The sequence below is a fragment of the Bradysia coprophila genome, unplaced genomic scaffold (assembly GCF_014529535.1).
Source record: "Bradysia coprophila strain Holo2 unplaced genomic scaffold, BU_Bcop_v1 contig_151, whole genome shotgun sequence".
Lineage (NCBI taxonomy): Eukaryota > Metazoa > Arthropoda > Insecta > Diptera > Sciaridae > Bradysia > Bradysia coprophila.
The window spans coordinates 2,068,805-2,096,017 of record NW_023503423.1 but is presented as its reverse complement, the minus strand read 5'-3'; the positions used below and the strand labels follow the sequence as shown (position 1 = coordinate 2,096,017).

General features: G+C 36.4%; 3 protein-coding genes across 6 annotated transcripts in view; 2 read left to right on the top strand and 1 right to left on the bottom strand.

Moving 5' to 3' along the window:
- Positions 1-951: 951 nt before the first annotated feature.
- Positions 952-2,351, top strand: LOC119074381. Its single transcript, XM_037180496.1, has 2 exons — positions 952-1,602; positions 2,089-2,351. Exons 1-2 carry the CDS (start codon positions 1,113-1,115, stop codon positions 2,316-2,318), a joined length of 720 nt encoding a protein of 239 aa, XP_037036391.1. The 5' UTR covers positions 952-1,112; the 3' UTR covers positions 2,319-2,351.
- A 3,449-nt stretch (positions 2,352-5,800) lies between these two features.
- LOC119074380 (farnesol dehydrogenase-like) lies at positions 5,801-7,260 on the bottom strand. The gene is made up of 4 exons (XM_037180495.1): positions 6,891-7,260; positions 6,385-6,676; positions 6,167-6,313; positions 5,801-5,967 (listed from the first exon to the last, which is right to left on the bottom strand). Exons 1-4 carry the CDS (start codon positions 7,172-7,174, stop codon positions 5,926-5,928), a joined length of 765 nt encoding a protein of 254 aa, XP_037036390.1. The 5' UTR covers positions 7,175-7,260; the 3' UTR covers positions 5,801-5,925.
- A 6,494-nt stretch (positions 7,261-13,754) lies between these two features.
- LOC119074379 (pyruvate carboxylase, mitochondrial) overlaps positions 13,755-27,213 on the top strand; it is a 33,625-nt gene continuing 20,166 nt past the window's right edge. The window contains exon 1 of one of the 4 annotated variants that reach the window (XM_037180493.1): positions 13,755-13,931. The gene's annotated coding sequence lies outside the window, so the exon portion shown is untranslated. Of the gene's footprint in view, positions 13,996-27,213 lie in introns of all 4 variants that reach the window. The other 3 variants (XM_037180492.1, XM_037180490.1, XM_037180491.1) reach the window with 3 other exon arrangements.

Genomic DNA, 27,213 nt, shown 5'->3' with positions numbered 1-27,213 from the left:
TACTGACTGCATCTATCAACATCTATGTACCCAGTCATATGCTTAGGTTTCATGAAATTATCGGATCAGTAAAACGGTGAGTCCTTGCCTCTGGTAAAATGTGGTCTAACAATGTTTTTATTCATTTTCATTACAACTTTAGTACGGACGTACTGTTTAGCGTAGACATCAACCGTTGTCTCACCGTTATTTTCACCAATGCTGGTTCGGATATGCGACAAAATTTTGTCGATGATTTTACTTTTGTCAATTTTCATCCACTAGATGGTGCTTTCGAATTTAAATGTTGCACGGGCTAAGTGATAGTTTGTTGTTGTTGATTTTTAGATTGAAAACGACATTTGAAATAACCCGTTTTTTGTTTTGTATATTGGAAATGAAATTATTCGGCTGAGGGGGGCGTAGAGGATGTGATGGTTTTCATAGTAGATTTTATTAAGATTTCAGATTTTTAAGAGAGATATCGATTTTTTGAATGTCTAGCAGGTCTAGCACGTCTAACAGGGCCTATTATTTGGAATTTCAATTCTTTAAATTTCCCAAAATTTTTAAATTTATAAAAGTTCCCAAAATTTCCTAAAATTCCCAAAAGTTCCCGAAAATTCCCAGTTATAAGTCCTGCCACGTACAGAGCGTTCAGTCGATAATTTTCCTCATTTTTTGTTGATATTTTACTTTGGATGCAACCTTGTTTCGTACTAATTAATTGCAACGAACGAAATGTCCTCAGCAGAAAAGAAATTAAAGTCGACCGACGACGCACATTCTGCTGATTATTAACTTGTAATAAAACATCTTCACAGAGCATAATTATATGGTTGGTATATATACCCGAGTGCGTATACAATGCAAAGGTATATCATGTGAAGCGAGCAATATGAAATAAATTATTACCGTTCGGTCGTGTCGTATCTATTCTATTGTTACACACAATCCATCGAAACGCGTTAATCCATAATAACTTGTTCGCTGGGTGTCGATTATGTCCGTTGAATTATTTTCAAAGCTAAATCAACTTTACGTCGAGGTATTTAATGCATTGTCCATTACCAACTCGAATCAGTTGCATTCGATCGTTCGGGTAATTTGTCAGAAAATAAAGGGAAAATAAAATGAATTTTCTGTTCGTCGTCGTTGCCATAATTCTAGCTTGTTTAACGATCACCTGCAGTGGTCAATTCAAAATTCTCGGCTTATTGGATACGAAAAGTGAATTGAACAACGGAAACGTGGAGAATATTCGATCGTTGATCGATGATGTCGGTGAACCGCTTTCCGTTAAAGTCAGTGATTTGGAAACGATAAAAGATTCGGAAAGTGTTGATGGTGTTGATAGTGCCAAGGGAAATGTGAATTTTATCAAACCGTTTGAACCGTCTGTTACGGAGCGGAAAAGTGAAATTGTTGAGTCGACCAGTGTTGCTGCGAGTACCACCAGTAGCATTAAAACAAAAGAAATGTTAGCTGCGGACGAAACAAATGGTGGAAATGTTTTCGATGAGGACGTTGACGATGAGCTTAGCTCAAGTGATATTGTAGCATCCATTCAGCAATCGAGTACCGCACGTTCGACCACAACCATCGCAGCAAAGAATTATCGAAGTGAGTGTAATATGAACGTTTGAATAACCCAAAAGGTACAACGATATCTGAAACCGTTTCTGGTCCCTTCTATATGGAGTACCTGGTACACCTACCATTTTTACAGTTAATTTCTTGTTGAGATCAAAAATCAATGAGTGATAAGTCTGTTGTGTCGTTGCTTCAGTTTTACCCTCTCTTACCTTTGTAGCACTCAGTGCCTCCTTTTCCATATGGGCCCTTGTTGCCCAAAAATACTTTTAAAAAAAAGTGTTTTGAGTCACGAAGAACAGGATGTGCATTCGACGCCGACCTAATTTTGCCCTTGCTGCCAAAAAACTGGCAGCGCTCAGAGAAATCCATGAATTCCGTTCACTTTTTCCTAAAATCTAACAAGAGTTCGAACGAAAATGAAATTTTCTGTGGATCATTGTGAACGGAATTTATGGACGATCCATCCCTTACCGTCAATTTTCCTTTTTTTTTTAATTTCCTTCTACCTTTCAGAAACCATCCGACCAAACATTCGCAAATTCTCCTACATAGAGGCACGAAGTTTCCATCATCCAGACTCACCGAACCACGTCACGCCACGGAACGATTACAAGTACGTCAAGGTGGTGAAATATCGCAACAAATACAAGTCAAAGTGTCGTTGTGAACGGATCTGGAATTGTCCCAAGATTCAAATTTCGATTCAACGCTGTGAACCGGACTATTTTATGTGTTGCTTCTGAATCGTAGTATAATAAAGAAAATGAAAAGGAAAATTGTTGGAAATTTTTGATTTGCGGCTAGAGGTAAGTTTAAGCACCGCGGTCAAGCAACTCTACCTACAGATGCTTATATTCCCTACCTTTCTATGGTGTTGTTTGCGGCCAGAGCATAGCGAGGGACACAATTCACCCGAGAAAATGCATTTTACAACTATTTTCCTGAGGTAAAAACAATGTTTTTCACTACAAAAGCTTCCGAAGTTTCAGTTGAGGTGAGAATATGACTATTGTAAAAGAAAACTGTTGTTTTGACCACATGGGAAACGCAAGAATTGAGAAAATAAAAAGTTTCTCACTGAACATAATTTAACCTGTTACAGACGGCAAGCAAATGACCAATATTATTAGCGGGTCTATTGCTTCCATCGATCAAAGTATTTTCAATCTGTTGATTTCAAATCTTTTACTTCAATTTTTTTTAACATGAATTTTGCTTTATAAAGGACCATATGACCCAGAGCTTGGCATTATTTTTGTCGTCGTTATCGGTAACAGATGAATAGCCGTATGCGATAACAAAAATTTTTAATTTTCCTGTTCAATGCTAAGTTCAATTGAACTTAGCCCGGTCATGAAAAAGGATAATCAAAATAATCAGATTTAGACTAATGGTTGGTTAATAGTCTAGGGGCCACTGAACATTGATGATTGGTAGCTTTTAGTGCACTGATTACGGATTGTTCGGGTGCCAGGCTGAGTTCCTGGTCATTCTCGAGATATCAGTCATTCTCTTTTTTTTGCGAAACTCGTTACCCAAAGTGATGATTTTGAAATATTTTATATGAAAGAAGTGTCAAAATCCTCACCAGTGAAACTTAACGAAGAGTTTGTGACACGGAATTCCGAAAATTCTGAAAAAGTTTCGAAAAAGTTTTCAGAAGAATTTTTCAAGTAAGCTCTGTTTTGTGAACGAGCTCTAAGACAGCATTAGACAGAGCTGGTCGGTTTTTTTTTGTCGAAGTTATCACACATGCACCGAAACACAGCTTCGCTATTTTTCGATTGAATTCGCTATACGAAAAATATACATCGAAGATGTCGTGTATATAACTGCTACTTTAGAACACTTAAGTTTCTATTTACAATTGTAGTTCTGCAGTACTTATAAGAGTCGACATTGGTCTAATTAAGGTAAGCGATCTATAGTCCGGGTTCTTATGTCATCTTGCTCGTATCAAAACTTTTTTGATTTTTGACGATTGGATACAATCGGGGGTCAGACTTTCCTAACTAATTTTTTTGTGTGTTTTGAACCGGCAAGTACCGGTAAAAACCGGTTTTAGTGTAAAACTTAAAAGTGAAATATCTCGGTCAAAACTGAATATTTTTTTATAGTTGGACCGGATACTGAAAGGCTGGCTCAATACCTAAAATCGCTAGAACATTTTTATTTGGAAAATTAAAAGTTCAGTGAGTTATCCTGTGTTCCCTGAAAAGTGTACCGGGAAAACTGCTAAGTTTGAACTCAATTTCCCTGGCCAGTTCTAAATAAAATTTGACGCGTTAGAAAGCTGGTGACTAGTACTTTCATATCTAGCCGGCCGAGCTTGTACGTATCAGAAGAACATGAGATTTACCGCTATGAAGTACCCCCTTTCCCACAGACATTTTTCTCTAAATAAAATGAGAAATTACTTGAACTTTTCGAATGTTTTTTATCATTTTACCCAAATGAATTACTAGAGCAAAGTGTCTTTGAATGATTCCCCACATTATGACAATTCTTGAATGCCTTCTAAAAGGTCCCAAGTGCTCCCAACGCTAGAACTCAAGGATAAAGTGAACTTCCATCAATTTTTTTCGACTGTATTTTGTTTTTAAGGATAGTTGAAGGTCTACAGAGGTCAGTTCCTAAAATCTCATCACTACTCAGTGTCCATCTTGCTCCCAACGCTAGAACTCAATTGACTCAAAAAATTTGTGACAGAAAATTTTACAAATTTCCGTTTAAATTCTTTCAGTACATTTTTCAACCATTTTCCTAACAATACGTTCCTCAACATCTGTCACTCGTGACGAAAAATTTCTTTTTGTAAAATTTTCTTTCACAAATTTTTTGAGTCAATTTTTTGTTGCGTACGACGCACATGCGTCACCCTCAGCGATATCAGTTATTTCGTAAGTAAGATAAAGGACTTGCATCACTTTTACCCTTTAAGGGTTTTTTGACTGATTACACTCGCGGAATTTTGAAAACCGACACATTTTCTGTTTTGTGGTTTACTGGTTTTTTGTGAATTTTACATGTATTTTTATATGCGAGTTTATATGGAGAAATCAGAAACTCAAGTAAAACACAGAAACAGAAAATGTGTCGGTTTTCAAAATTCCGTGTGTGTATCAAATTTGTGAAAACATTTTTTTAGATTTTTCCTTTAATATTAAGGATCATCCGTGAAAATCCGGTACCATTTGGATTTGTGACGGCCTTTCAAAGTTTGTCAATTTACAATGAAAACACACACAATGATAGAATACTTTTGAATGGAAGAGTAGTTGAAAAATGTGTTGTTTTAGCACCGTGTGACAAATTACCCCACGCCAATCCCGCTCCTACATCTAAAAAAAAATCCGGTATTCATTGGGGAATAAAAAGCATTTATAGGAAGTTTGTTTAACTCATTTTTTAAGACAGTTGTCGACAAAAAACTGGTAAAAAGAAATTCTAATCAACAAGTCTTTCAAAAAATGAGTTTTACGTTGGGCTAGACTACGTAAAAAAACTTCCAGCAAGCATATAACGCCTTAGTTTGCCCCAATGAATGTTATTGTTGGAGATATGGATTGGATTGGATTGGATTAGATGGGAAGGGGGTTAGCCCAGCACCTAAGCCTCTAGTGGGCCTGTTGTGCTATTGCACAAGTCACTTGATCATATGAATTGTGATTTTTTCATCATATCTCTCCGGACTCAGATAGTTCACAAATCGACCGTGTAAACGTCCCATACGTTGTGAATTTTCTAAGCCACGAGTGGTATGCGAAGACCACAACCATCACTAATGACTCATGCATTTTCCCAATGAGCGACTAGTCGATCATAGATGGCGCTTATCCTACAGTCTGTTGTTGTATATATTGTGAATTGTGTCATTGACATTATGTCAATATGGCGTGATTGTTGCGAAGAAATCGAATATTGGATTTCTTTGAAATTTGCGACTTTGTTACGGTCGTACAGCCATTAGATAACTAATAGCGAGTGCTTAATCACCAAGTGATTAGAATAAAACCAGGCAAGCATTTTTGCACCGGGAGTCGAACCCGGGACCTCTTGGGTATGAGTCCTATGCTCCACCGATTGAGCTACCTGGACCTGGGAGATATAGGAGGTGAAGGTAAAAAAAAGCAATTACTTTGGAGAAACACCCTAATGTGGAATGACTAAGGAGAATTGGATTGTAATTGGTGACTACTCCCTTTTCTCCACATCTTGCTATAAAAGAGAAACTAGCTTGCGTTCGATGTTCATTTTATTACTTTAATTTTCGCACTCACACTATTCTTAGCATCACTCACAAGACTGCTGGTAAACCGATGCTAGTTGATTGAACATTAATGGTGATCTCTATAAGAACTCTCCCATCGGTTTCAATATAATGTCTTGGACCTGCAACGGCAAAGGGTAATCATTAAATGGTAAAATTACTCCCCGTTAGATTGCAGCACTTATTGATAGTCAATGTGTCCCAGGGCTTGTTATTCGGAATTTCTTTCTCAAGAATTTTTAGAAAGTTTTTGGAATTTTCTTGGGAACTTTTAAGGGGATTTTTTTCAGATTTTTTTTTCGTTATCGTTTCACAACTTACCAGGACATCGTCGTCAACTGTAATCGCAAAAACGACTGCTTTAGCCACACTTTCCGGCCTTAAACGGGGCATATATTTCACTAGTTCATTGCTGTCTATACCGGCCGTTGTAAGAATATCGTTTTCCACTAGGCCCGGACTAATATTCTGCAAAAAAGCAAATTGCCGAGCCATTACTCCTTACCCGCATTTTTCTTTAAAAAAAACTGAAACTCAACCGTGACTTTGGTGGACATTTCCCGGTACATAACTTCTTGTCGCAAACACTCCGTTATGGCTGTAAGCGCGTATTTACAGGCTGGATACATTCCATTCACAGGTTTGGTGCCCGGAACACAGGTGTTGACCTTGTGTCCGAAAATGCTGTTGATATTTATGACATGGCCGTCTACCTCTCGGCTTTTCATCGATTTTATGGCTTCTCTAGTACAAATGCATAGCGCCAAAATGTTCGCATCCAGCATCGCCTTCAAATCTTTGGTATTGTTGTCGTCAAGAAGCATAAATTTGCTGAAAATTTCGATTTTACCGAATCAACTCAAAATGGTGTTGCCATTCAATTCGAACGATAGGGAAACTACGCGAGCAGACTCTGTCCCAACCACTTCCATTGGGTTCCATTGGCAAACTATTTCTTTCTATTTGGCCATAACTAGCAAATCGCACTCGTTTTTCAGTCTTTGCTCGCGTATCTTCCCCCCGACTTAAGAAACACAACACCAACCTCACAACTCCAGCATTGTTCACAAGTAAATCGATTCCGCCCAGTGTCTTTTCTATCCAACCGTACGCCTGTTTCACTGACTGTTCATTGGTTATGTCACATTCAACCGCATTCAATTGGCCTTTAGCACCGAACAAGCTAGCCCGCAATTGTTCCACTTTATCTTTACGTCTAGCTAGTCCACACACAATCATACCGGAACGACACAATTCGGCACAAATGGCCGATCCAATTCCACTCGTACAACCCGTGACTACTGCCACTTTACCCTCCCAACGTTCCATATTCCCCAAACGAAATTGAAATTGGGTAACTAGCAAATCACACCGTCCGACAGCACTTACACGAACCGAATGGATTGGCACAGAAGGAATGGGCACTATTTATATGCACCAATTTCACCACATGACAATTTATCGCTCGCATCGCTTAAATTCAATTTCATGTCGTGTCGTCGTTGATTTGCAATTCACTTACGTTGAATTAATTACAATGTGCAATCGGTATGCGAAGCCGTTCACATTCATAATTCTTCAATAATTTTATTTTTAGAAGACAGTGAAGACATTATGCGTTTCACATGTGTCGTCCATCCATTCTGAGGACTTTTGTTCAGATTTTCGGATCGCAAAGGTAAATCGGTGTTATAATGGTGTGCAAACACTTCAGCATGGAAAATGTTCTGAAGATGTAAATGAAACCCAAATATCAACGATAGCTTCTAAAAATCGCAAGGCCATCAGGCCTTTGCACGATCTGCAACTATATGACTATTCCTGAGTCTTACTCCACACATATCTCGAAGATACTCACGGATAACAATCATTTATATGATTTTTGTGTTGTTTCCTTTAGATTTGTGGATTTAGGTGTCCAGAGGTTCCTAGAATTCTATTACTCCAGAAGTTCTACCTCTTCCCAGCTCTAGAACTCAGGGTAGCAAGCATTTCCATGAGTTTTTTTGAACTCTCTTCTGGACTTGGAGAAGGATTGAGGTGTCTAAAGGTCAGTTCCTAGAATTCCATCATTCCGTTAGGTCTATCTTTTTTTCTAGTTATAAAACTTAGGGATGACAGTTATTTTCATCAGTTTTTTTTTAATTCTCTTCTGGATTTAAGACATTTTTTAGGTCTCAAGAGGCTAGTTCCAAGAATTTCTAAGGGTCCAAGGACAATAAACATTTCCATCTGTTTTCTGAATACTTTTCAGTTGTAATCGCACTTACGCTGTTAGGAGGCAGAAGGGATACCACGAGGCAGAAGGGATACCACTTAATCAGGCAAGTCAACCCCATTTCCATTGTTCACATTTGTACCGACACTCGGTGATAAGATTTGGGGTTTTTGCATGGAGAATAAATTAATAGGATGACCAATCCTAGGACAAGAATGAGTCCTCTTTGTTTTATGAATGAAAGAACAATAGGTGTCCGACGGCTCATTCTTGGCCGAGGATTGGTACACTCACCCTACAGCGTGTTTATCTCCAGAGAACATCAATGTTCCCAAATGTTAATTAAAAGCTTCACAGTCGATGATATTTTGACGGAAAACTTGAAAGTTTCTGGGACCATAGGAACAATGGGCCTTATCGCCCTTAAATTTCACAGCGCACGAATTTTACAATGTACTTGGATAAAGTATAAATTTCTATGTGACACACTTCCATCAATCATCTTATATTAGTGACGTTAAGGGTATACCTCTTACAAAGTGATATATCTCACTGATGTACCCTTGTAATCCAATCCATTCCACTCCTCCACGTACATTCATAAACGAAATCCAACATTTTCTTCTGTGTGACAACTTTTTTGTTTGGTTAATGTTCCGGTCGTCCCCTGCAAGATATATCGCTTCAGAATTGTTATTTAATAGTTTACCATGCGCTTAATTATTTTTGGCATCGTCAATGTACAACATAAATCAAACAATCCGCAAGTTGCTGTGACGAATTAATTTTTCGGTTCAACAATAAATAATGTTCTACGGTCAATATAGTTAATTGGATATTGGCGTGAATGAGGGGCATGAGTCGGAAAATTGTTCGTCGATTTTTTTGCATCAAATTATCATTTTGTTCTCGAGAAATTTTCAACATTTTTCACTTGCACTTGTCGTTCTGCAAGATCGTAATAGTTTCGACGGTCGAGGATGAACTTTATCAAGAATGGAAAATGTATTTGAACAGATCCTACTCTTCCATGACACACCAAAATAACTATTTGTTTGGGAAATCAAAGCATCTAATAGGTATTTACATAAAGGGGATAAAAGGGATCGTTTTCGTGTGTTTACTGACCTCGGCTTCGCCTCGGATCAACAAAATTCACTCGATAACTCTACTTTTCAACTTTTATCCCGAATTATGTAATGGACCTTACATGCTTTTGTAACCTAAACCAAATTTATTGTTTTCCCTGGGGGTGTAATAAGCCACTTTAGACTCTAAGGAAAACAAAAGCATGAAAAGTCACGTGCGATTGTTGGCCGAGACGAAGCACGAAAACTGAACTTTTCAACGTTCCCTCGTCATATGTGACAGTTGCGATCAAAAGTCAGTATTTTCCATGTGTCAAAGTGACGTCAAAGAAAAACAGGTTTACGAAGTAGTCATAGAATCACAGTTGTCATTGACAAATAGAATCCACGCCGGAAGTGCACCTTAGAATTTGAATTTTAAGTGAACGATTGAATAGAAAATGAATTTCAAAGCATATTCTTATATGAGAACTGGGCGATTTAACGCTATGTTAAATATAACTTCGCACGTTAAATTTTGTAGTGCCCTTACGGCGTGAATTGAGGTGAAATAAACGATTTTGTGACTACCTCGAAAATTTATTTTCGTTTGACGTTTAGAACGTCACTTTGGCAGAGGGTAAATACCGACTTGTGATCCCTACTGTCACATATCCGAATTATGAAGAAAAAAATCCCCTCTCGCCGTGAGCTTGACCTGTCGGCGCAACATTTCGCTGCATTAAGAAAATAATAAAAAAAAGACCGAACCAGTTCAAATGGACAAACGACGCACCATATCCATAGGTGTATTTGCCGCCAGATGTGTACGTATTCATTAAAAAGTAATTTCGAATATTGATAAATTCAAATTATGTCGATGATGATACCGAGAAAGACCGCATCATAAAAACCGTTTTATTCGAAGAGTTTTATTTTTAAACCATGAAAAACGAGATAAGTCTCTTGTCTCGTCTTCCATCACCGTATTTTTAGACGCGGTTCGGATATTAACAGAATTTAAATTAAATTTACAATAAAGATGCAATGAACGAACCATAATATCATTTCTCAATACACACAGAGCTACATAATCTCGCTGACCTTGTGTAGGGCAACCGGAATGGATGCTTTTGTGTTTACATTTTTTAAAATATGTGAGAAATTTACGAAAAGAAGTTTTTTTCTTCTTCTTCAGTAATAAACATCTCTGGTTGGGCATATCGTCATTATGTTGTTTATCGAAGCGTCAAACATTAAGTGGAGCATGATGCACATGTAAGAACGATGCAACATTGTCATGAAAACTGTATATTTATACAACAAGTTGAGGAATGCAAACGCTAAGTGTTTACAGGGGAGGCTAAGAAACAAAATTTTAAAACCCCCTGAAAATGCTTCTACCTACCCTTGACTGTTATGTTAAGGGTTTAAATTCATAAAATACGACTTTTGAGGTTCACTATGATCAACGCACTGCAAACCGGCAGAACAAAGTAATGCGTAAATGGATTTTCATACGCACTGGTGCGTGAATTGACGTTTGTAAAAAATGAGGATTTCCCTCAAACAATCTTCTTGTCCATACAATATGTCACATATATTACGCAAAGCATCCCATTTACTAACTACCTAGCAAAATAGCTATTTTAACAGGCATTTGTCCTTTTTTTGTATGGAACGCGATAGGGTAACTACTGGCGAAAACATGTGGAAAGGCGACATTTCTACACGGTAAATAGCGTCCTGCCTGGATGAAAATATCTACGAATTTACACAACAAATTATTGGTGCAGCCCCATCCTTGAAGTAAAATTTCGTTCTTGCATTCATATGCATGCATTCACATTGGTCGCCATTTTCTGACAAAGCATTATCGTTGGTTTTAGCGTTAGCGACGGAAATTAGGGTTGAAGATAAATTACCGTCGAAAAAACAGACGTTCCCTTTTAGTTTTGAAAGCGATATTATCGTTCAAAAATGAAACCGCAATAACGACCACGATTGTGTTAGCGTTCAACAGAAAATGGTTGTAGCAGTATGACTAGCTCTGAGAAAACGGAGCAGTTTATGAAAATTTCGGCCAACTGTTAACTTTTCTGTTTCTCAGAGCTGGTGAAACGAGTGCTACCAAAATTAATTTTTATTTGAAGCTAACACATTCGTTGTCGCTGTAGGTCTGTAGGTCTCAATGCGATATGGTCAAATGTCATCCATGGAGACATAACCTCATCAATATATATATGACAACCGATCTCTGTGGATGAAATCGTGCTCGTTCGGCCAGTGAATGTTCGTGTTTACCAGTCATATGGAACAAACCTATTATATTGCGGTCGTACATTTTTGCAAAATCATTCCGATGAGATATCATCAAAAATACAATACGAAACGCACAGATGAAGACTAAGCATCGACGCCTCTAAGTGTGGCACAAAGAGCAAAGGAACGGAGTATACTTGGAATTACGCTCAGCCATAGAATGACAAATCCAATGGACCCGACAGCAAACAACAGTCGTTGATGTCATGGAAAGGATGACATCTTTAAAATGGAGCTAGGTGGGACATATTATATTACAGGCCTCTCACTCTAAATTTGGACTCCTTATTAAGGAATTAAGGAGGTTTTAGCACAAAAATAAGGAGAAATAAGGAAATTGTTTATTGGAATTAAGGAAAAATGAGGAGAAATTTTTCGATAAAAATGGAAATTATTCTAAAATACAGCAACAATACAGCCTCAACTTTAAAATAAAACGCATTATTATTTATTTTGACGTATCGTTTTTGTAAAGTTGTATCGTAAAATTCACTTTTATCACGATGAAAATTTGAATATTTTGGGCGTGTTTAAGACTTAAATTAGATTCTTAGGGGCCGTACAGAAAATCTATTTTTTCGTCGCTCGGTTAATGCGCTCAGTTAAAGAAGCAAAATTTTGACAAGAACAGCGGCCACATAAACACAAATTATTTCATTGATTTTATTTAATTAAACACAATGTCACCACTCAAAAATAATTATTTTGCATCAATACGAAAACGTGAAAAGGTGTTTGTTTTTACATCAAAAATGTCAAGTTTCACTTGCAAGTTAATTCTTCACGAACAAAACGGGCTGTGAAGAATCTAACCTCACAGTTAACTTTGACAGATTTAACTGAGCGAAAAAAGTTAACGCCAGTGAAACAAATTCAATTTCTGTACGTCCTCTTAGCAAAGATTAGCTTTACCAATTATCACTGTAAGTGCGCTTCAAAATTCAAAATAAAACGCATCACTGTTTATGTTGACGTACCTATCGTTTTTTAAGGGTGGCAGTTTTCAATCAGTTTTCGATGCGACAAAATTTTTGAAATTTAAAACGTATTTACGGCGGGAACTCTTACTTGACCCCACCATCAAGTTTAAAAACTTGCCGCATTAGATTTTGATCTCGTTAACTGCAAAAGCTGTTCTTTCCCGTTCGAATTTCGAAATAATAAATTGGTGAAAGTATAACGTATAAATTTGAAAGAAGTAAGTGTAAATAAGGCTAAAACCTTGAATTGTTTGTAATAAGGACGCATGTCTGAGACAATGTTAAGGGCGATTTACATGTTAAATCAAATAGTTCTACTCGAGACTCTCGAGCTAAGAGGTGGCGTGGAACCACAAAAATATAATGTTAAACCAGTCTTGTTGGAACGATCATGAGCTACGACACCACCTTTTTATTAGAGTTCTTTGAGTTAAATAATAAAAATTGTCATTTTTGCCGCGCAACGATTTTTTTTTTCTTAATTTTGATTCCGTCGATGAAATTTGCGAAAAATAAGGAAAATAAGGATTTTTTAATAAAATAAGGAGGAATAAGGAGGTTTTTATAAAAATAAGGAAAAATAAGGAAATAAGGAGGTGTGAAAGGCCTGCATATTGCAAGAAGGACGGACATACGTTACACCAAAAAGATCATGAACTGGAGACTACCTAACACGGCCTAGAGGTAGACCACCAGAGAGATGGAATAATGGTATAAACAGAATTGCAGGCACAAATTGGCAACAAGTGGTAACGGATCGTTCGGAATGGAAGAGAATTGGGGAGGCATACGTCCAGCAGTGGACAGAAACAGGCTGAAAAAGAAGAATCGATGCTTCTTGGACTTTATTTCCAGTTACAAAAAAAATAGCTGAACCATACCTCTTTTCTATTGTTTGAAGAATAAATGGAGAGAAAACGGAGTGCTTTTTTCGTAAGTAAATATAGTGAGGAGGTAATGCCATATTATAACCGAATGAGGCAAAACAAGGAATGGAATGTCGGACCATCTGTTGTGAGATAGTGAAAATATTTTTGTGAAATACAAGAAAGTCGTAGTTAACCATTTTAAACAAAGATGTCATTGGCATCGAACTTATGTGCTAGGCCGCGCGTCTGAATTGCATTACCTCCTCACTATATTTACCTTGCAAAAAACTCTTGTAAACGTCTAAACTAGAACGCCGCCAACTCACAGTTTAGCCACACTGCAAAAACCTCTCTCATTCAATTCGAATGCACAGAGAGTATCAGAGAAAACAAGCACATGCTATTTTGTCTCCATCAATAAACAAAAAAAAAACTATTCGTATCAACGAAAACAGTCAGTGTTCGTATGCTAACCAGGTCAGAACGTCGCGCGGTGTTATTTGCATGTATTTTGGATGAACATTTTGAAAACTTATTTTTGTTTCAATTTTTTTCCAATAAAAAAAAGTTTAATTAAATCGAAAGAATCGTGTGAGTAGAATATTATATATTATCTCTGCCGCTTGGTTGGTACGTACGTGTTAGTATTAGTTGTAAGAAAAAGTTTTTTTTTTTATCAAAATTTAACCGAAAGGTGGGTAATCAAGAGACTGTTTTTGGTGCTAATGATAATGATAGTCGGTTTAATAAGTTTTGTATGTGACCGTGCATATAGTAAAAGTTAAACGGTTTTCCATGCCGGTGATGTTGCGTAATCAGAGCGATCAGAGTGCAAACGTTCATTCGATCAATGATTTTATCAAAAAGAAAATTAGCGAAATGTATAACTGCACCAAGGGAAGTTCATACATTTTTGCACCGATTAATGTTGTTCCTTTCCTGTACTATATGCGATACGATAACAAGTAAATGAAAATTAAGAAAGCAAACACACGACAACGTCGACACATTTTTATTGTTCGGCATTTCGGTGTGTGAATATAAGATAAGTCCGATGAAAAATAGGCCGAATAAAAGCCCATCGTAATTGAGTCTGACAAAACAACAACACTCTCGTTCTTGAGATAATTTTGTTGAATAAAAAAAAATTGTTCCAAGAGCATCGCCAACGGAATTTGTAACAAAAATATTTTTCTGAAAAAAAAAGGTTTTTTCTTCCAATTTTTCCATGGAAATAATTGTTTTGCAATTAGAAATCGCGCATTTCGTTAATGTTTTTTTTTGTGGTAGGTTATGTCTTGCATGAAAATTTCTAAAAATCAATATCAACATACTCTGGTTGGTGCGGCTCAGTGGATATAATATTCGCTCGTTTATATGTATATGCATTGAACAGAGACGAATGGTGGTGGTATGCATGTGCGATATGAATGACCTTCAGTTATATAACTATGTCAGTGACGAGGTCATACGCTATTAAGAGATCTTTTCACATAAAAATTTTGATGCCATTTCGGGTACATTGAATTGTTCTTTTTGTTTTGAAATATGAACGGCACGTTTTTAGCGATCGATAGAAACGTGAGGGATATAAGAGAAAATCTGGATATTAGAATAGGGTACTTAATGAACAATAGTCCCGACGAGTGTCGTTCTTTGATATTTTTTTTTGCGTCGTTTAGATGACTTTAATCTCTGTGCAATATTGTCTACAATCACCACGTTAGGGAGCAGGGCTTATTATTGTGCATTCGTTTACCGAATTTACTGAAATTTACCAAAGACAAAGTGAAGATTTAGTGAAGTTAACCGAAAATTTATTTTTTCGGTAGATTTCCGTTGGTGACAATCTCCAAATTAATGTGGTCAGTAAAATATATGTTTTCGTCGATTCTGAGGGGTTACATTTTTAGCAAATTTGTTGACAAATCCACCCAGGCTGTAAAAACCATTGTTGCGTTATAATCAGTATCAGTCAAAAAATAACCCTTAAAGGGTAAATGTGACGCAAGTCCTTTATCTTACCTACAAAATAACTGATATCGCTGAGGGTGACGCATTGTGCGCCGTACGCAAAAGTTTTATCAACAAAAATTGATCCAAAAAATTTGTGAAAGAAAATTTTACAAAAATAAATTTGCGTCACAAGTGGCAGATGATTCGGTTTTCTTCCGTTTAAATTCTTTCAGTGCATTTTTTAACCATTTTCCTGATAATATGTTCCTCAACATCTGCCACTTGTGACGCAAATTTATTTTTGTAAAATTTTCTTTCACAAATTTTTTGGATCAATTTTTGTTGATGAAACTTTTGCGTACGGCGCACAATGCGTCACCCTCAGCGATATCAGTTATTTTGTAGGTAAGAAAAGGACTTGCGTCACATTTACCCTTTAAGGGTTTTTTGACTGATATCACCACTTTTGTAAGTATGTCGTTTCGACGACATCAAAAAACCTTATGGAAATTAAAAAATGCTAGAGAAATCTGTCTGAAACCCAAAATCTAGAAATCAATCTTGGAACACCTCACTTATATCGAAAATAACCCAAATCCATCAAAAAATCCCATGGAAGTTAGGAAGTGCCAGAGGAATCATCTCTCATCCCAAAATTTAGGAAACAACCTTTGAACACCTTACTCATGTCGAAAATAACCCAAATCCATCAAAAAATCCCATGGAAGTTAGGAAGTGCCAGAGGAATCATCTCTCATCCCAAAATTTAGGAAACAACCTTAGAACACCTTACTCATGTCGAAAATAACCCAAATCCATCAAAAAATCCCATGGAAGTTAGGAAGTGCCAGAGGAATCATCTCTCATCCCAAAATTTAGGAAACAACCTTAGAACACCTTACTCATGTTGAAAATAACCCAAATCCATCAAAAAATCCCATGGAAGTTAGGAAGTGCCAGAGGAATCATCTCTCATCCCAAAATTTAGGAAACAACCTTAGAACACCTTACTCATGTTGAAAATAACCCAAATCCATCAAAAAATCCCATGGAAGTTAGGAAGTGCCAGAGGAATCATCTCTCATCCCAAAATTTAGGAAACAACCTTAGAACACCTTACTCATGTCGAAAATAACCCAAATCCATCAAAAAATCCCATGGAAGTTGGGAAGTGCCAGAGGAATCATCTCTCATCCCAAAATTTAGGAAACAACCTTAGAACACCTTACTCATGTCGAAAATAACCCAAATCCATCAAAAAATCCCATGGAAGTTAGGAAGTGCCAGAGGAATCATCTCTCATCCCAAAATTTAGGAAACAACCTTAGAACACCTTACTCATGTCGAAAATAACCCAAATCCATCAAAAAATCCCATGGAAGTTAGGAAGTGCCAGAGGAATCATCTCTCATCCCAAAATTTAGGAAACAACCTTAGAACACCTTACTCATGTCGAAAATAACCCAAATCCATCAAAAAATCCCATGGAAGTTAGGAAGTGCCAGAGGAATCATCTCTCATCCCAAAATTAAGGAAACAACCTTAAAACACCTTACTCATGTCGAAAATAACCCAAATCCATCAAAAAATCCCATGGAAGTTGGGAAGTGCCAGAGGAATCATCTCTCATCCCAAAATTTAGGAAACAACCTTAGAACACCTTACTCATGTCGAAAATAACCCAAATCCATCAAAAAATCCCATGGAAGTTAGGAAGTGCCAGAGGAATCATCTCTCATCCCAAAATTTAGGAAACAACCTTAGAACACCTTACTCATGTCGAAAATAACCCAAATCCATCAAAAAATCCCATGGAAGTTAGGAAGTGCCAGAGGAATCATCTCTTATCCCAAAATTTAGGAAACAACCTTAGAACACCTTACTCATGTTGAAAATAACCCAAATCCATCAAAAAATCCCATGGAAGTTAGGAAGTGCCAGAGGAATCATCTCTCATCCCAAAATTTAGGAAACAACCTTAGAACACCTTACTCATGTCGAAAATAACCCAAATCCATCAAAAAATCCCATGGAAGTTGGGAAGTGCCAGAGGAATCATCTCTCATCCCAAAATTTAGGAAACAACCTTAGAACACCTTACTCATGTCGAAAATAACCCAAATCCATCAAAAAATCCGATGGAAGTTAGGAAGTGCCAGAGGAATCATCTGTCATCCCAAAATTTAGGAACCGACCTAGTGGAAGTTAATATTTAATGATCCCAACAATTCCCTACAAGAAATACATCCCAAAACAACACACACCATTCACCACATTACCATCCATATCATGCAACAAAATATACAACTCACACACACACACATACAAACATTATTAGCCTATAACCAAAATTTCAGGAAAATCTATAGAAACGTTTAGGAGTTGCTGTATCCACATTTCAATAGGAACTAACTAAGTAACTAACTAACTAACGTAGGCGATTTCAGTTATCTGAAAAAACGAAATTTTGCTTATTTTCAAACAAACATCAATATTTCGAAGTTCAATATCTCGGCCAATTTTGAAGCTGCAGTAACGTGTGATAGCTCGTTGAACTCGTATGGATTACTAGATTCCAGATATCTTTGGGGGCCATTGGAGCTAAGGGGGAGAAGTAAAAAAGTTGCTGTAAATATGCTCCGCCGTCGCCAAATTTTTTTTTTAAAACATTTTTGGTAGTGGACTTGCGTCACGCCCGCTTACTAACGTGCGGGCATGATCACTACGAGGAAGGCCTAGGAAGGCATTCAACCTGTGGTGTGAAAATTCGACAATCCATATTCGATAAATAATTTTACCAATAATAGGGAACGTCAGATTTTTTGAACGAAAAATCTAAACGAAAACACAAACACATCCGGAAACACAAACGGAATGGACAGATCCATTGATTGAAAATTAATTAAATTTTGACTGCACAGATTTTAATCAATCAAAACACCAGTATGTATCGCATGATCACAGGAGTCCGGTAGACCGATCCTTTTTTTTTCAATTGGACCAATATATGCCGAGCAATAACCATTTGAAAAAGTTTGAAAGTTTTTTTGTTTCGATGACTTGACACTCTTAAACCGGCATATATTGGACTGAAAAAAGAATTAGTTTTCCAGGGATCATGCTCTACACACTGTTAGCTTGATTAATTAAAATAGGGAACGTCAGATTATTGTTCGAACCGAAACGGAATGTCCAAACACAAACAATTTTTCTTTGGGACGATGTTTCTTTGGCAAAGCTTTGTGTTACCGTTTGTATTGGACATTCCATTTCTGTTCGAACAATAATCTGAGGTTCCCTAATCTACGCAGTCAAAATTTAATATGTCAAACTTGCCCTTTCCGTTTGTGTGTCCGTTTGCGTTGTTTGGTTTTTTCGTTCAAAAAATCCGACGTTCCCTCGTAGGCCCTGCCAGCCCTGCCATGAAGCCGATCATGACTCTCGTAAATGTACAAAAATGACGATCATGTTGTCTTCTACATTTGAACAAAAATGAGCCATCATGGCAGAACAAGGATTTATAGAATGTCTCGACTAAACATTATGTCACTAAATTCTATGGGTCTTTCCTTCCAAATTATGTTCGACTTTAAAAATTTCATTTTGACACTAACAGTATGGATTTTCTACGATTTAAACCGGTTGAGACATTTCACTAGGCTGAATTCCCAGATCAAAACTTTTTTTTTTCTGGCAGATAGTGTCCGACATAGATTTCAGGTAAAGCTTTGTAAAAGAACTGCTAACGAAAAAAAAAAATTCAAAAGGGGTCAATGAACTCAAACCTATGTCAAACAAACATGGTAAAAAAGAGGAACAAACAAAACTGAAACATCTGAGCATAGAGTTTTATTGGAGGGTGCTTACAATTAAAGGAAACCTTAGAAATGGATGGGATGAGAAATCAGACATGTTGAAACGACAGCATACCACTTATAGAATGTAATAACGCCTAATGATAAAATCGAAGTTCTACAAAAATTCGTTGCGCAATTTGTTAACGTTAAGCCAAATACGAAAATCACAAAACATTTCTCTTATCTCAATTAATGACCTTTAAACGTGTTGTCTTGCTGCCAGACAGTTTCACATTTTAATGATTATGAACAATTGTATGATCTCAACCATATCGCATATTCATGAGTTGGTGCGTACACATCGTTCCACAGAAAATGCCCCATTTCATCGATTTTATCTTAATTGACATTCGACATATTAAAAATCGAAAAACATCGCAAACAATACGCTATCGATTCTGCCAGCTTCTCTAATGAGTTTTGGCATGAGTCAACGTACTTCAAGCATGAGCGGTCCTCTGAATAGAGTAGTGAAACGTCATAGAATTCTTGTTTCATAATAGGTTTTTATGACATCGAGTGCAAAGTACTTTGTTTGGCTCTATTAGGCCGCAGGCCGTGTGTCATAATACACGTCATGAGCCTAATGAAGTACTTTGCACCGAGATTCATCGCAGTTTATGTTGCGAAAACTGACTTTCTACATTTTTCGGCACTAGTGCGTAAAAGTGACGGTTGTACGAATTAGGATCCCACCGCCATACAAAGGGTTGACGATTTTTCTATATTTGGCGCAAAATTTTAAAATGGACATGGTATGAAAATATTGACTTTCAGAACCGATTAGAACCGATTTCATTATGTTAAAGTCGTTACGACACTTTTAAAGCGTCGTAAATATTCAACAGCCGACCCTTAATATTTGATCAAAATTTTCAACTGAATTTAAAAAAAATTAAATGAACATGAGTGCTTGTGTGTAACGCTAGTCTGTGTTGTTGTGATAATAAATCCAATAATCAAAATTGGTCTAAAAACTATCATGCGTTCAAAGTTTGATTTCGGTAGCGAAGAGTTGTATACATGAGCTGAACAGCATAGAAGCATTATATTGAAGCAAACGGTTATATTGGTGAATGTTCTGCGACTGTATAAACGGTGAATTGTCTATTTCGGTTTGTTGTTTCGAAAATTTGCACCTAATCAATTTTTATCGAGAAATGATAAGTGAGAGAAGAACTATACATTGACGACGGCGGATAGAACAGAGATTGTGCAATCTACTCTGTATTTGTATTGACACCTTGGTCTCACCATCGCTGATATTAGTAAACATTTTGAGCTCGTCAGACTCGTACACACGTTTACTGTGAACTGATGCAGAAACTGGTATCGACATTAATTTTGTATCAATTTGGAAAATCCACGAAAAAACTTTTTAGTTTTTTAGATAGGTACGGTCGACATATAAAATCGACAGCAGTACACACTTGACGTGTCCATAATTAGGCGAACCTATGTTTTATCTTTAATCCTAATGACTTTGCAGGGCACATTATTCGGCATTTCAATTCTTAAATTCTAAAAAATTTCTGAAAAACCTGAAAAACTCGTAAAATCTATAAATTTAAGAATTTTAGGAACTTTAAGAATTTTCAAGAATCAATTCTCAAAAACTCATTTTAAGAATTTTTGGGAGCTCTTTTAAGAAAAGTCTTAAAAATTTCCGAAAAAATTTCGACTAGTAAAACCCGAAGCCAACACAGTACCTAGTAGGTACTACCTACCTGTTCAGATTATTCAAAATTTCAATTCTTACACTTAAAAAAAATCTTTAAAATTCCAAAATTGGAGAATTTTAGAAATTTTCAAGAATTATTCTTTAAAAATATCCAAAAATTCTTAAGTGTTCCCGGAAAAATTCCGAATAATAAGCCCTGGTGCCAACCTTATGGTAGCTCGGAGATTCCCGATTTATCCGCCTTCCTCTGGCGAATACTTTAGGTCCACTGTTCTTTTTATTAACAATACAAGTTGCTAACAAAACATTTTTATATTTTATTTCGATTCCGAACGTTATTTGAAGTATTTCTGCATTATATTATGCATCGAAATTTTACATAATTCATTTTTAATTCAGTAAAGTATCGTGAAAAATTAAGAAAATATGCGAAGTCAGAAACGGGATATTATATTTGACCGATAAATTAATTCAAAACTACCGATAAAAATAATAAATTACCGATAGCGAAATTCACAAGTACCAATACAAATATTCAAAACTACCGATAACGTTTTACCGATAAAAAGTACTAAAGTACCGATAAACTGGTCGTTTTATCGATCATTCATTATTTTCTATCGGTAGTTTATTACTTTCTATCGGCAGCTCATTATTTTCTATCGGTAATTCATAATTTTCTATCAGTACTTTTATTTCTTCTATCGGCAGTTTATAATACTTAACGTTAATGGTCAATTGTTGTTTTCGATCGGAAAACTGTGGAAAAATGGGGGTACGCAAGCGTTTTTGGGAGCTAGAGGTGTTCCAAGGTTGGTTCCTAAATTTTGGGATGACAGCTGATTCTTCTGGCACTTTCTAACTTTCTTCGGATTTTTTTATGGATTTGGGTTATTTTCGACATGAGTGAGACGTTCCAATGTTGGTTCATAAATTTTGGGACGACAGATGATTCCTCTGAAACTTCCTAACTTCCATCGGATTTTTTGATGGATTTCGGTTATTTTCGACATGAGTGAGGTGTTCCAAGGTTGGTTCCTAAATTTTGGGATGACAGCTGATTCTTCTGGCACTTCCTAACTTCCATCGGATTTTTTTATGGATTCGGGATATTTTCGACATGAGTGAGGTGTTCCAAGGTTGGTTCCTAAATTTTGGGACGACAGATGATTCCTCTGAAACTTCCTAACTTCAATCGGATTTTTTGATGGATTTGGGTTATTTTCGACATGAGTAAGGTGTTCCAAGGTTGGTTCCTAAATTTTGGGATGACAGCTGATTCCTCTGGCACTTCCTAACTTCCATCGGATTTTTTTATGGATTCGGGATATTTTCGACATGAGTAAGGTGTTCTAAGGTTGGTTCCTAAATTTTGGGATGACAGCTGATTCCTCTGGCACTTCCTAACTTCCATCGGATTTTTTTATGGATTTGGGTTATTTTCGACATGAGTGAGGTGTTCCAAGGTTGGTTCCTAAATTTTGGGACGACAGATGATTCCTCTGGCACTTCCAAACTTCCATCGGATTTTTTGATGGATTTGGGTTATTTTCGACATGAGTGAGGTGTTCCAAGGTTGGTTCCTAAATTTTGGGATGACAGCTGATTCCTCTGGCACTTCCTAACTTCCATCGGATTTTTTATGGATTCGGGATATTTTCGACATGAGTGAGGTGTTCCAAGGTTGGTTCCTAAATTTTGGGACGACAGATGATTCCTCTGGCACTTCCAAACTTCCATCGGATTTTTTGATGGATTTGGGTTATTTTCGACATGAGTGAGGTGTTCCAAGGTTGGTTCCTAAATTTTGGGATGACAGCTGATTCTTCTGGCACTTCCTAACTTCCATCGGATTTTTTTATGGATTCGGGATATTTTCGACATGAGTGAGGTGTTCCAAGGTTGGTTCCTAAATTTTGGGACGACAGATGATTCCTCTGAAACTTCCAACCTTCCATCGGATTTTTTGATGGATTTGGGTTATTTTCGACATGAGTGAGGTGTTCCAAGGTTGGTTCCTAAATTTTGGGATGACAGCTGATTCTTCTGGCACTTCCTAACTTCCATCGGATTTTTTTATGGATTCGGGATATTTTCGACATGAGTGAGGTGTTCCAAGGTTGGTTCCTAAATTTTGGGACGACAGATGATTCCTCTGAAACTTCCTAACTTCCATCGGATTTTTTGATGGATTTGGGTTATTTTCGACATGAGTGAGGTGTTCCAAGGTTGGTTCCTAAATTTTGGGATGACAGATGATTCCTCTGGCACTTCCTAACTTCCATCGGATTTTTTTATGGATTCGGGATATTTTCGACATGAGTGAGGTGTTCCAAGGTTGGTTCCTAAATTTTGGGACGACAGATGATTCCTCTGGCACTTCCAAACTTCCATCGGATTTTTTGATGGATTTGGGATATTTTCGACATGAGTGAGGTGTTCCAAGGTTGGTTCCTAAATTTTGGGATGATAGATGATTCCTCTGGCAATTCTTAATTTCCGCCTGTTTTTCCGATGTATTTGGGTTATTTTCGATCTAAGTGAGGTGTTCCAAGATTGGTTTCTACACCTATAAAAAAAATATTTGGGTATGGTACCCGTGCAGTTCTTTTTACTACACAGCTGAACATTAGTTTTCAGCATATCTGTATGTTGTACGTAATTGCTGAATTTTGAACGTAATGACAGTACTATGTACAGCTAAGATGTACTACTGTTCTGTTACGTTAACAAATATACTGCTACGTTAACAAATGTACTTGTCCCGAATTTGTACAGCAGAGCAGTACATGATTTGTGACAGATTCAAAGTACCATTCAGATGGACAATGTACACTATAGCTGAATGAATGCCAGTTTGAATGTAGTGGTCGTGAAAACTTCCATAATGTTAAATGAGACTAAACACTGCACGAACTTTCGAGACAATTTAGGAACTATTTGTAATTAGTAGAGGGGCATTTGGTGTCTAGCCATCCTAAATTATTAGCGAAAATGTTTTGATGGGATTATTTTGAGTATTATTATTAGTAGTCAAAAAAACACTAATTAGAAATTTTTTAGGTCGCGGATCAACAAGGTTTTTTTAACAAACAAAATTTCGACCGCCAATATAAAATCGGCGGTACAATATAAACAATCCGTTTCTTCGGCGACATTCCATGATTTTCAACAGAGATTGTATATAAAATATAAAATTAATTAAATAAGGCGACACTACGTGGAATCCGAAATATGAACGTTCGCGAGCTTTGTTAACGTAAGTACAAGATGCACTTAATGACGATTCTTCTTCTTCTTCTATACGTCGGTTCTTCATTCAAGCGTGCATTTGTACATACGAATAAAGAACCGACGTATATGTAGAAGAAGAAGAAGAATCATTTTTTCGAATCTAGTACCTACGTTAACAAAGTACGCGAAAGTTTAATTTTCGATGATGATTCCACGTAAATGTCGTGTTGTTTAATTAATTTTATATTTTATACACAATCTCCGTTGAAAATAATGGAAGAAATGAAGTGTTTATATTGTACCGCTGATTTTATATTGGCGGGTGAAATTTTGTTTGTTAAAAAAACCTTGTTGACCTTGAATTTTTCTAATTAGTGTTTTTTTGACTACTAATAATACTCAAAATAATCCCATCAAAACATTTTTTAGAAAATCCATAGGAAGGCAAATCACTTTTTTTGACGAAATGCCCCTCTACTAAATTCAGAAATTCAAGTTTTGAATAATAACGTATTTGAATAATGAAGGCTCAAGAAATTTTTTTAATAAATGACTTGGTAAATGATTTTGTTACACTATAAACCTATTTTTTGACATTCGTAAATATCAATCTTTCTCTTCTGTTCGAAAGTTAGCACTTAAGGAGCACACGTTATTCCACGAATTTTGTCATAAATGTAGCCGGCGAAAGAACTCAGCCTCGATGCTTGTGAGAAAAAGGCACTGATTAAGTAAATCCACGCAATCGATTCTTAACACATTTTCAAACAGTTTGCTCAAAAAAATGAATAAACAGCTTTTACTAAGAAAAATTTCTCACTTTTAGTTTTCATTCGCATACAAAATCATGAAATGAAAAAACTGAAGTCTGCAAACAAAGGATAATTTGACGTACACATAAGTAGTACTAGTTGCGTTTTAACCGCTTTTGAGCGAGACAGTAATGACGTATTAGTAAAATTGGCTATGTTGCTACCCTTAATTTTAATAAGCTTCTGTCAGACTGTTGCGTGTCTAAATAATATGTGACAAAAGCCCATCTGCCGGAAACTTAACTTTTTCTTTCAAAATATTTATTCTTAGAATTATAGAATAGGAGAAGAAGACTTAAGTCTTACAATTTCCTAACAAATAATTTACAGAAAAAAAACTTCCTTCTTGAACATTTGGAAATTACATTACCACACAACAGTATTAAAATACGAGAACTTTTAAAGTTCAATTTCACAATACTGATCAACTGAACATTAATGTTCAGCAAGACAGTACAGTGGAGACGTACGATGTTATAAGATAGCTTTCCCATAATGTCTTCCAAACACAAGTACTGAGTTGGGACATGGGTAAGGTGGTGGACTGGAGTGTCGGAGGTCCAGAGTTCGAATCGCACGGACGGCAGTTTTTTTTTTTTTTTAAATAAGTTGACGTAAATAAACGTACTAAATAGTTTAAAGATGACAATTTATGAACTCTGATAATATTTTCTGTACAACTTTTATTTTTCGATGAGACAACCAATGTTCGCCCAACTGTACATTGATACAGCTGTACTGTAAATATTACTGCTACGTTAACATAATGTACTTGTCCCGAATTTGTACAGTACATTCGTACAACGACTACAGCTGAGCTGGACAAAATTTTTATAGGTGTAGATTTTGGGACTCAGACTTTTGATGTTGTCAAGATTACATTTTTGTTATACTATAGAATGATTTTTTGCTCATAATAATGCTCTAAATCGAAATTAAATCGTTGTTTGGAACTCAATACAAGTTGCTAACAAAAATTTAGTCATTGCCGTCTGAAGTTCAATTAAATTCTGATCGAATACATCGACGTTTGAATTCGTTTATATATTTAAGGTGTTTGGACATTTTATTAGGACATCGAAGGTAATTCGTGGCATATTGAAATTGAATGATTGTTTGGAATAACATTTCAATTGGATGGTCTGTCATGCTGAACAAATAAAAAATATCATCCATGTGACTTGTCTTGTATTTCAAAATTTCGGTCATCAATTTGGCACGAATACCATCTCATCTGCTCGAGCTCTCTGCAACTGAATTATACAAAGGAAGACACTTTGTTAGGATACTTCCAACCGTACTTGAGCGATCGTTGAAACGACAGCCAAAATTATTTTGCCGGCCCGAGCTGCATGTGAAAATGCTAACGATCCATCGGACTTTGTAAAAGGTTGAGTTTTATCCGCTTGTGGAAATTGTGTTCCATTAGTTCCACTTACTTTTTCTGGACACGTTGCACTCAATTTTTTACCCAATTTACTAAAATAGAGTATTTTACAGAGAGCACATTCATGCCATCGTTAATATTAAGTGCAAAATGTTAGATTGATTTAGAGCAGGTTCAAGTAAAGGTCATCTGACCGATAACAACGTTACATTTTACAGAAACAACAAACCGAAATAGTTGCAAAAATTTTCGGTTGCATAATTGTTGCACTTACAATTCCGTTCCACTTACCGCATCTACGTAAATATATTGAGTAATAAGGTGCCGATGTACATTTTGAAATTTATACAAAACCAGCACTTTCTATGAATGAAATTCTCATATCGTTCGTTGACTATTATTCTCTCATGTTTGAATAATGTTAGCGGCAGAGTCAGAGAAAATTGTCTGACTTCTCTATTTATAGGTTACCCTTTTCTTAGGCTCAACATTTTATTGAAAACGCGAAAGACAAAGATTAATGTTTGCTGCTTCAAATGATCAATTCTTAATTTATTCAATTTTCCGCCACAATTAAGTAAAAAGTAAACATTGGGATGGTTATAGTCATTCAGCATATATGAGGTAATCTACCTACGTTACACTAAATACAAAAAACGATTGTCTCGATGAGCGAATTATGTCAATATTTACACTGATGCGTTGTTAGAATTATTGTGCCTCCTCTAATAACCGATGCAGGGTGACTAGGTGACTACAAATAGTCTTACTTAAATATACTAACCTTTATCTTCAATGAGAAAACTATTCAATTCTTTGAGCAATGCATCTAGGTGCCGTCACAACTTTAAATAGATTAGAGCAGGATTTGTCATTCGGAATTACAATTCTTAAATTCGTAAAAATTCTGAAAAAAAAACTTAAATTTGAAAAGGTTACAACTATTAACCTGTTACAGACAACGAAAGTGTAAAACAGGTATGGT

Bases quoted from the DNA above. Each gene is read 5' to 3' on its own strand.
- LOC119074381 (XM_037180496.1), top strand. From the start codon at position 1,113: ATGAATTTTCTGTTCGTCGTCGTTGCCATAATTCTAGCTTGTTTAACG. The intron at 1,603-2,088 runs GTGAGTGTAATA...TCTACCTTTCAG, and splicing joins CGCAGCAAAGAATTATCGAA to AAACCATCCGACCAAACATT.
- LOC119074380 (XM_037180495.1), bottom strand. From the start codon at position 7,174: ATGGAACGTTGGGAGGGTAAAGTGGCAGTAGTCACGGGTTGTACGAGT. The intron at 6,677-6,890 runs GTTGGTGTTGTG...CGAAATTTTCAG, and splicing joins AACAATGCTGGAGTTGTGAG to CAAATTTATGCTTCTTGACG. The intron at 6,314-6,384 runs GTTGAGTTTCAG...GCTTTTTTGCAG, and splicing joins AAATGTCCACCAAAGTCACG to AATATTAGTCCGGGCCTAGT.